At 42.9% G+C, this 10,842-nt stretch overlaps 2 protein-coding genes across 2 annotated transcripts; both read left to right on the forward strand.

The window, feature by feature from the left end:
- Positions 1-943: 943 nt before the first annotated feature.
- On the forward strand, positions 944-3,305 carry cenph (centromere protein H). Its single transcript, XM_061816003.1, has 10 exons — positions 944-1,187; positions 1,732-1,842; positions 1,913-1,968; positions 2,056-2,101; positions 2,164-2,232; positions 2,445-2,501; positions 2,573-2,636; positions 2,797-2,848; positions 2,937-3,097; positions 3,170-3,305. The coding sequence occupies exons 2-10, from the start codon at positions 1,742-1,744 to the stop codon at positions 3,260-3,262; spliced, it is 699 nt and encodes a 232-aa protein (XP_061671987.1). The 5' UTR covers positions 944-1,187; positions 1,732-1,741; the 3' UTR covers positions 3,263-3,305.
- A 125-nt stretch (positions 3,306-3,430) lies between these two features.
- On the forward strand, positions 3,431-10,724 carry dimt1l (DIM1 dimethyladenosine transferase 1-like (S. cerevisiae)). The gene is made up of 12 exons (XM_061816002.1): positions 3,431-3,591; positions 4,966-5,039; positions 5,107-5,193; positions 5,720-5,781; positions 7,208-7,301; positions 7,391-7,440; positions 7,534-7,657; positions 7,726-7,818; positions 7,903-7,967; positions 9,283-9,346; positions 9,426-9,532; positions 10,532-10,724. The coding sequence occupies exons 1-12, from the start codon at positions 3,534-3,536 to the stop codon at positions 10,572-10,574; spliced, it is 921 nt and encodes a 306-aa protein (XP_061671986.1). The 5' UTR covers positions 3,431-3,533; the 3' UTR covers positions 10,575-10,724.
- The last annotated feature ends 118 nt before the right edge of the window (positions 10,725-10,842 follow it).

Consider the following 10,842-nt stretch of genomic DNA (forward strand, 5'->3'; position numbering starts at 1 on the left):
CTGCACTGGGAAATAGAATATTTAGCAAATTGTGACCTGGAGAGAGATTATGACTGGATATTGACAATATTTGGAAAGTATTGTATTTAATGTGGGAGCACGGTGGGGCAGCTGGTAAAGCGTTGGCCTCACGGTTCTGAGGACGTCTGATCCCGGCCCCGCCTGTGTGGAGTTTGCATGTTCTCCCCGTGCCTGCGTGGTTTTTCTTCGGGTGGGCACTCCGGTTTCCTCCCACATCCCAAAAACATGAATTGGACACTTTAAATTGCCCGTAGGTGTGATTGTGAGTCTGGCTGTTTGTCTCGATTTACTCTGCGATTGGCTGGCGACCAGTTCAGGGTGTACCCGGCCTCCTGCCCGTTGACAGCTGGGAGAGGTTCCAAGCACTCCCCGCGACCCTCGTGAGGATAAGCGGTGAAGAAAATTGATGTATGTTGATAGATAGATAGATAGATAGATAGATAGATAGATAGATAGATAGATAGATAGATAGATAGATAGATAGATAGATAGATAGATAGATAGATAGATAGATAGATAGATAGATAGATAGATTCCAAACACCACCAAGCTCTGAACTCAGACTGATTAACTAACCAATAATTTACCGTTGCATGAAAAAGAACCAAAGAAACCAACAAATAAACAAAATGAAAAAAAAAACCTAATTCGTCAAAATAACACGAGTCTTTCTCGAATGACAAATGTGTTTTGAACTGCTTTTAAAGAAAAATGTCAATTAGAGAGGCAGCTCTTGTTTCTCTGGCTGTTTCCATGTTTTATATGATTTATATATAGTTTTGTTGTTTTCATAAGATTCTGGAAGACAAACGAAAAAAAAACAGCAGGTAAAAAACAAAAACAAAAAAAGAAAGGCCGCTATAAAAGCAGTTTATGGAAACGGTGTTTATTATTTAGAGACGCTAGATGGCAGCAGCTCGTTTTATCCACCGTTTGGCAGTGGCGACACATATATTAAACGTCATTTCCGGGCGGGTCAATTCAATGTAGCTAACGTTCGCCGATGTTTATTTCGGGCTTGCGATTGATAGTAGACCGTAGAATGAAACATATAATGAATTATTTTATGTATCGTCATGCTATTTGTTAGTTAACTTTGCTTGCTGCAGATATTAGCACTGAACAGGAGGATTTTTATTTTGTTTCAAGATTCTGTGCTTACCAAGGTAATTCTAATGTTGTTATTTATTCAACTATACATTGTACGTATATGTTCAAAATTACACGTTTATTTCCAATGGCAGTGCTTGTCCATTTTTGTCCGTGTGTGCCTGAAGAAAATGCATTCATAATTAGCTATAAATATGCTCTCTGGTTCAAAGTGCCGTTCTTGGCACTTTGATTAAACAAATAAATAAAATGAGGAGGAAAATGTCAATGGTTTGTTGTACAAAATTTTAAAAAGTAGCATGAAATCAAATTAAAGATCAGAATTGAAAATATGGCCCCTAAAATTCACTCATATCCAGTGGCGTGAAAAGGAAGCGACAGAGGGAACCTCCTGGGGGCATCAAAACACTGAAAAGTGCGACACCAATTAGTTTGTATACTTTTCTTTGTCTCCCATATAACCGAGGAGCCCCTGTAATTGTTTTACATTTGAAAATCCCTGCAGGATTACTCACATCAGAGAAAGACAATTCTCAAAAATGGGAAAATCTGGGTGACGGATATCGGTAAATAAAATGACTTGTGTTTGTTTCTGTCAAGCTGCTGTGCAATGGAGCCACGTGACGACACGGGGGACCTCAACCAAGAGGACGAAGTGCTCCTAAGCAATCGATCCGACGGCCAATCAGACACCGCGGCGGACATGCAGAAGTGCGCGTCTATCTCGGTCGTAACGACTATCCTGTGTCGCATTTGTGTCAATCGTTGTCGCCTCTTTCAGAATAAGAGAGCAGCTTTTTAACCAGTGCTTTGAGATGGAAGTGAAACTCAATAGAGGTACGCGTCTCATTTCTACCCCTTTATGACAAATTCCTGTCCCGAGAACTCGCGCGAATATCGGATCTCTCCTCTTGCATCTTACAGGCACAAATCAGAGGCCGTGCTCCCTGGCCGAAGCGGACCAAGGCTTGTGAGTGCTCGATTTGTCATCTGGAGGTGCAACCGTCTAATTGCAGACGTTTGTCTTTACAGGGCTGACAGTGTCGGGGAGCTGGAAAGAATCAAGTCGTTTCATTTTAACCGAACGCTGGCCTTGCACAGGTATAACTCGTTTTCGTACTCAGTTGTCACCGCGGTTATCGGTTAACGATATATTATTTGCTGGATTTGATGCGGTGCTAGGTGGCTTGACTTTCCGTTGATAAAATGGGAAAATATGCGCCGAGTGAGAGAGAGAGAGAGAGATAATTAACAAACTGGATGCATAAAATGCACACGCCTGAACACATCCCTTGACTCGACGTGCGTTTCAGAATGCAGATGTGGCACGCCATTGGCGACAAGCTGAAGCAAAACGATTCCGAGGCGGCGTAAGTAAACAGAAATAATGAAGAGACTTGTTTTGCGGCGGCGGCTTGACACACTGTCGTGTCGTTTTCAGCGAGCTGAAAGCCATCAGTGACCGCTGCATGCTACTTTCCTCGCACATAAAAAAACTTCAGCGGGTAGGCAACTTTTGCTGTGTTTTAATTTTTTTTTATTTTTTCTCCCCCCTGCAAACGAGTAGATTTTATTTGTGTTTGTGAAGTTTTCCTTAATGTAGAAACCGGGTTTTGTTATGGTGAGTTTTTGTTTTTTTTTTTTTTTTTTCCCCCCTTCTTAAAGGAAATAAGGACTCTCCAAGATGATATCACAATGCTCCAAAAAAAAAGGCTTGGTAAGTTTATATGGTTGGGGGGGGGGGGGGGGGTTTAACATTTTTCTTCACAAAACATGTTCTGATGAAATATTTGTATCGTGGTTAGAGATGAAGCAGTGCGTGCATCAGAAAATGAAAGAGATCGAAAGCTTGAAGGTGCAGAAAGCGCACCCGGATTCCGAGAAGTTCAAAGCCATGTTGGAGAAGGGTCGCAAGAACTTAGAAGATTACAAGAAGATGGTCGTCATAGCACAGAACGTATTCAGGGTAAACATTTTTAGGAACATATTTTGTGTTTTGTCGACAGTGAAATAATGTATTGTATTTTCTTGTGTGCAGGGAATTCTGTTAGCGTATAAAGTAAACTGGATAGCGGATCCAAAACTGCGAGAAATAGCCTTGTCTCTGGAGGAATCCCCTATCCCCGACTAAATGAATGCACTTGTCTATTCGTTGTACCTGTTTGTCTGCGCGGGTGTGTTTTAATATGAAATAAACTATATTTAAAAGACTTATTAAAGACGTTATTATTGTCATACATACTGTGGCCAACAGGGGGCGATTCGTGTCTCAAAGAATCTGATTTTTTTTTTTTCCCAGCGAAGAAGAATTTCCAGTCGTCACACGTGTTTACAAATCCGCTGGAAGATATTTCCCATATTTTTGCGTTTGTGTCGCATTTGCGTCCAAAAACTTCAGCAATATGCCGAAAATGAAAGCGGAGAAGAAAAGCAGGCAGCATCAGGAAGTTAAAAACCAAGGTACGTGTGAAAAGTTTCGATTTAGCGTGTTTGCTTAGTGCGCGTACAAGCTGCTAATGGCATTGGTTTGAAGTACTGTATCGATAGAACAGATTAACAAATAATAATGACAACAAAACAAATATATTAACATGGGCTCGTGATTAATTAAACCATTTAGGAATCCGAACAATGAAGACAAATCTCCGGTGTTCAATTAATGTAGCTTTTAGAGTACTCAATTGCACTTTCGTTACTAACGTGAAAATCGCCGTTAAAACAGTTCTCGTTTTTCTACGAATGTCGCCCGGTACCCATTTGGGTCGAACCTAACAAAGAATATTTATTAAGTACTGCTGCAGCGTTCGAAAACCTAAATAACTATACTTGCTCATAGCGGTTTTCTGAGTATACATTCACTAAATAATCATGACCAGTGTGTGTACAAAAATAAAGTAAAACTGAATATTTCAACTCCGCTAAATTTACACTTTTACACCTTTTAGGAAAGTGCAACGTCAATAGTTTAAAATGAAGTATAAAAATGAGTTGTCTGAGATGCTGTTTAAATGTTGGTAGAAGCCTGAAGTACCCCCCCACCCCCCCAATCTGCATTGCTATTAAAATAATTTGATATCCCTGATTGGCTAGTGTCGACCTCACAGTTCTGAGGACCCGGGTTCGATCCCGGCCCCGCCTGTGTAGAGTTTGCATGTTCTCGCTGCCCCTGCGTGGGTTTCCTCCGGGCACTCCGCATTCCTCCCACATCCCCAAAAACACGCAACATCAATGGACACTCTGAATTGCCCCGAGGTGTGATTATGATTGCGACTGTTGTCTGTCTCCATGTGCCCTGCGATCGGCCGGCGACCAGTTCAGGGTCTACCCCGCCTCCTCCTGCCCGTTGACAGCTGGGATAGGCTCCAGCAATTCTCCGCGACCCTCGTGAGGATAAGCGGCAAAGGAAATGGAGGGATGGATGATTGGCTAGCCGGGACCTCTGTTAACTGTCTGAGTCGCAATGTTTGTTTACGTATTAGATATGGGACAAGATAGCTTTACCTTACCTAATATGTCCTGAGCGGAAACTCGGTTCGGTGCTGATATGTATTGAATATGAATAGAGCGCATGCATCGTTACGCCCATAATAATGTTTCTGCATGTTTAAAAAAAAAAAAAAAGACCATCACTTATCTAATTGCTGTAATTGCATAACATTTTTGGAAAAAAAATCAATTTAGTTGTAAACAGTAAATACAGTAGTACCTGATAACGACGCCATCTTGCGGCTTGTGCGATGGCATTCTCGTACTCTCGCCCACCGGTTTTTGAGAATCGCTGTTAATCCGAAGCGCTGAGATTTTCAGCGTCGTGGCTCGTGTCTTCTGTTTCAGGCATAATGTTCAACACGGGAATGGGCCAGCACATCTTGAAGAATCCTCTTGTCGTCAACAGCATCATTGAGAAGGTATAGCCAGACCGCGTCCGGTGGCGACGGCTTTTGTTTTGACGGCAACGTGTCGCGTCGTTTTCAGGCTGCGCTCAGGCCAACAGATGTGGTTTTGGAGGTGGGACCAGGGACTGGAAACATGACGGTCAAACTGCTAGAAAAAGCGAAGAAGGTAAGAAAGATTCTTTTTAGCATCAAGTGATGTGATTTGATTTCGCCTGCCTGTTGTAAATAAAGTAGCCCAACACACAAATAGAAAACAGAGTTGTGTAAGTTACCACTTGATTACATCCATCCGTTTTCTTACCCGCTTATCCTCACAAGGGTTGTGGGAGTGCGCGAGCTTATCCCAGCTGTCAACAGGCAGGAGGCGGGGTACACCCTGAACCGGTCGCCAGCCAATCGCAGGGCACATTGAGATAAACATTGCACTCACAATCACACCTATGGGCAATTTAGAGTGTGCAATTTATGTTGCACGTTTTTGGAATGTGGGAGGAATCTGGAGTGCCCGGAGGAAACCCAACGCAGGCACGGGGACAACATGCAAACTCCACACAGGCAGGTCTGGGATTGAACCCGGGACCTCAGAACTGTTCCACTGTGCCGTTCCACTTAATTCCTTTGTTTTTTTTTTTTTTTTTTTTTAAATGTAAAATTAATGCAGTACCGCATTGACCTTTTTTCGTGTGTTGCAGGTGGTGGCGTGTGAGTTGGACTCCAGATTGGTGGCCGAACTGCAGAAAAGAGTACAGTGCACGTGAGTGGGACCAGCTAGTTTAAACGCTTCAAAGTGAATGTGTGGCGAAATAGAACTCGTTCACGTACGTCATAAAATCATATCACATTTGTTTACGTCGCCATATTGCCGGTATAACAAAGCATTCTTCAGTGCTGAGACGAAACGAAAATACGTCTCCCAGAGTTTTGTCCGATACCGTTTTAACATTTAGAAGGTGGTAATAAACGAAGGTACGTGGAAAAATGAGATAAACTCGGCATAGAGGACCCGGATTTAGTGCCAAAGTCGATGTTTTCGCCGATAAGAAATTGGACCGTTAACCCGCTTCCACTTGTCTTGGACAACTGGATCTACACATGGATCTGGTGAGTAAGTCGTCGAGATTTACGCGGAAAAGTTTGAAAGCGTAGAGAAGTCTGGACGCATACAAATACTTCGTTGCTGGATCTGTTCTCAATCAGTAATAAATCCCACAGAGCGATGGAGCCACTCAGATTTTTTTCAATACAAATACCGATATTTAAATAAATGACTCCTGGTTTTACACAAACTCGCATTCATTTACTACGATTGGAAGAAAAAAAAGACAGTGAATCGGCTCCCTGTCCACGGAACCGTGTTGCGGCCACACCTTGAACTTTGGTAAACCTCTCCGTGAAAGACTTTTTTTTTTTTTTTTTAAATAGGCATTGTTCTCAAACGAGTCCGATGCGTATTTAAAAATAAATAAATAAACCGCTGGGATAGGCGTCAGCCCCCGTACACGGAAGCGTGTTGAGGCCACACGTTAACCTACGTAAACCTCTGTGTGACTGACTGTTTATTTTCTTTCTTTAAATACGCATTGGACTTGTTTAAGAACGACGCATATTAGAAAAAAAAAAGTATCGGGGAGGTTTATTGAAGATTAATGTGTGGCCGCAACGCGCTTCCGTGTACGTTGGAGACGACTCCCTGTCGTATTTTTTTTTTTTTTTAATACGTTGTTCTCAAATGAGCCAACTTGGCATTATAAATATTTCTTGGGAATTTGAGATAGAGAAGAATAATTCCTACCTGAAATGAAGCAATCGCGACACAGTCGTGGTTATTTAGTTGGGCACCATCCATCACGTTTAATTGCCCAAATCCATCGAGATTTTCTGCTCTTTTCAGCTGGTATTCTATAGAATGACCTCCTTGAATATCTGTCTCGTCTGTTGTGACAACCAACAGCACAACAGGTCTCGGGTATCGTAAATATTCTCCTCGGTTCAATGTCGAGCAGCTCTGTTTGACCTGCAATATGGCGCCGTGTAAACGGTGACGTCACGTGCACGAGCTCTTTAGTGGAAATTGGACTCACCATGCACGTGCGGGAATTTTCACCAATGAAGGAGTCTCGCAGAACCTGCGTGAGTTTACTGGCTCGGAATGGAGTAAGCGTGTCATCTCCTCCCAACAGACCCGTGCAGTCCAAACTTCAGATTCTAGTCGGGGATGTTTTAAAAACAGACCTGCCGTTCTTTGACGTGTGTGTGGCCAATTTACCGTACCAGGTAAACGCATGTTTTGGTCGCGGTTTTTATGCTAATGCGGCTAAACAAGTCTCTATTCTATTCGTGTGGCTTTTATTTTTTTTATGCAGATTTCATCGCCGTTTGTCTTCAAACTGCTGCTTCACCGACCTTTCTTCAGGTATGAAGTTTCAGTTTCTCCGCGTTTTCAAATCAGAGTCGGTAATCCGGAGGTGCTGCCCCCCCCCCCCCCCCCCCCGCTTGTCTCGTTCAGGTGTGCCGTGTTAATGTTCCAGAGGGAGTTTGCCATGCGTCTGGTGGCCCCGCCCGGAGACAAACTCTACTGCCGGCTGTCCATCAACACTCAGCTTCTGGCTCGCGTGGACCATCTCTTGAAAGTACGTGCGCTTCTATTTAACGTGACGTTTTACCGAAAAGAAAGTTTTGACGTTGATTTTCTTTTCAGGTAGGGAAAAATAATTTCCGTCCTCCTCCCAAAGTGGAGTCGAGTGTTGTGAGGATAGAGCCCAAAAATCCTCCGCCGCCAATAAACTTCCAGGTTTGAGGGTTTTTTTTTTTTTTTTTAATTTATTATTATTATTTAGAAAAGTGAACAGTTTGAATATTGGCTCTATTCATTCAGGAATGGGATGGCCTGGTCCGAATAGCCTTTGTACGAAAGAATAAAACCCTCAGCGCCGCATTCAAGTGAGTATTTACGGGAGACGGTTTTGGTTGCGGCGGCACGGTGCCTCAGCTGCTAAAGCGTTGGCCTCACAGTTCTGAGGCCCCGGGTTCAATCCCGGACCCTCCTATGTGGAGTTTGCATGTTGTCCCCGTGACCTTTGTGGATTTTCTCCGGGCTCCTCCCACATTCCAAAAAAAACATGCAACATTAATTGGACACTCTAAATTGCCCCGAGGTGTGATTGTGAGTGCGAATGTTTGTCTCTATGTGCCCGGCAACCAGTTGACAGCTGGGACCCTCGTGAGGATAAGCGGTGAAGAAAATGGATGGATGTATGGTTTTGGTTGCGAGGGTTCTGTCTGGAATTGTAAACACTGATTGCAGGCTGCATGACGGTGCAGTGATGTCAATGGGATGCTCTTGCGGCGACCAACTAGTAAAAGTACCGTAATTTCTTCTTTCGCACGCTTTCAACCCTGCGGTTTTTGCGGCGATGCGGCTAATTTGAGCATCTTTTTTGTAACGGCCGCAAGGGGGCACTCGAACGGAAAATGTAAGAGACCGGTGGAATATATGTGCCGAGCAAGTGACTTTTTACCAGTCCGGCCCTGTTACTGCCGTGTCTCAGTGATATTTACCGGTATGTTTTTTTTTTTTTAACTGGCCCTGTTAGAGCGGCACTAGCGTGAGCGTTAGCGCTAAACCAGGGGTGATCGAGCTTTTTGAGGCTGAGGGCTACTTTGTGAGCATCGGGCATATAAAGGGCTACATGACCAATTCGCGGAAAACTTCAGAATCAGAGGTCATTATGCATACAAATGTTTTTTTTAATTTTATATATTATAGGGTATTATTTTAAACATGTCATTAATGTAAGCAAGTCAGATCCAAAATTTAAAACACACATAATAACAATAACAACAATTTGTGACCTATGCTATTTTTAGAACATCCCTCGCCGGCACCGTAAGTGGTCCTCACGGGCAACCACATGCCCGCGGACGCCGGGTTGGTGACCCCTGCATTAATCTCTGTGGAGCGTCTTTCTTTGTAAATATTAAGTATAAGTATTTCCTTTACAAATATACCGGGTGAGGCTCATAACCAGGTGCGCTCTGTAGGCCGGGAATCACGGTAGTTTTCTAAAACATTTTTAATTCTACTGATAAAGGAAAGGTTCCGATTTTAGTGTCCTTTTATTGGGGGTTTCGATCTTTTGAGTTCCTTGAATGGAAAAACGTGAGCAAGAACAAGAATGTTTCATTCGAGGATTGTTCACAATGCTCACCTGCTCGGTGGATCTGATGAGTCACGTTGGTTTCTTGGGACGTCCAGGTCGACCGCAGTCGAGCAGCTCCTGGAGAAGAACTACAAAATCCACTGCTCGGTACACAGTGTGGTGAGTGTACCGGGAAAATGGTGACAGCATTTGTCTTTGTGGCATCCAAGTTGGAACGAGAACACGTTCGATCTTACAGGAAGTGCCAGCTGACTTCAGCATCAGCAAGAAAATCGAGAGCGTCTTCCAGGAAACAAAATTCAGTGAAAAGAGGGCCCGGTCTATGGACATTGATGACTTCATGGTGTGAGTTGGATACTTTCCCCTTTATCTATTGAATGCTATTACCTGGAAATCCCGGCCCCGCCTGTGTGGAGTTTGCGTGTTCCCCCCGTTCCCGCGTGGGTTTCCTCCCACATCCCAAAAACATGCACCATTAATTGGACACTCTAAATTGCCCCGAGGTGGGATTGTGAGTGCTGCTGTTTATCTCGGAGTTCCCTGCGATTGGCTGGCGACCAGTTCTGGGTGTACCCCGCCCCCTGTCCGTTGACAGCTGGGATAGGCTCCGCCACTCCCTGCGGTCTTTGTGAGAACAAGCGGCAAAGAAAATGAATGAATTTGTGGAATCATAAATCAAGGGAATGGGTTTTTCAACTATTGTTCATTTTTGGCAACACAAAAATGCTTGCAATGTCTCAGTATTACCATTTAGGATATGACAATGGGAAATTTTGATGCAGATTTGATCAAAAAGTCGATACACATGATTTGCCTCCACGGGCCACATAAAATCAGGTGGTGGGCCGGATCTGGCCCCCGGGCCATGAGTTTGACACCTGTGTCTTACACAGTGCCAACCTCTTAACACCTTTTGCCTTTTTTTGAATCCAAAAGCATTATGTGGTGTATACTTCTAAATTGGAGCGTAAATAGTTGAGTTTTCCACTCAAAAAGTAGTTTACGTCTCCTAAGCTTTGGGGCACAAACTGATGAAGCGGGAACCATCTTCTAAGACAAAGAATTTTTAAATTTTAAATCGATTCAATGCCGAGAATGAAATGACCTGGATGAATGAGACTATTTACAGGCGTCTTTGTAATTGTTTTGCTATTTTTAGAAGTCAAAATGACTTTTAAAAATGATTGTTTTGCTATTGTTAGAAGTCAAAATGACTTGGGAATTATTTTCCAATACCTTCAATAATAGAGAAACTACATTTTTAAATTTTCTTATCATTGGTCAAAAAACTACATCGTGTTTACTTGATGAATGTATTTCTAATCCATTCTTTGTATTCCTCAGATTGCTTCATGCGTTTAATTCGGCTGGAATCCATTTTTCCTAAAGGTACGGAGGTGAGGAGATGCACCAGTAGACAACTCAAAAGACTGCAGAATTTCTTATCTAGAGCCCTCAGACATTTTTTGTTATTGTAAAAAAATGTATATATAATATTGATTTTTCAAGATGATCATATAACCGTGTGAAAATCTTAAGAAAGCATCTATGCTGAAAATAAAATCATTGCTTCTTGAAAAAACATCTTAAGTCACTTAAGCTTAAACTTACTGGTTGAATGGGAATGTAATTTTTTTTTTTTTTGGGGGGGGGGG

Source organism: Syngnathoides biaculeatus, chromosome 4, assembly GCF_019802595.1.
Source record: "Syngnathoides biaculeatus isolate LvHL_M chromosome 4, ASM1980259v1, whole genome shotgun sequence".
NCBI classification, from domain to species: domain Eukaryota; kingdom Metazoa; phylum Chordata; class Actinopteri; order Syngnathiformes; family Syngnathidae; genus Syngnathoides; species Syngnathoides biaculeatus.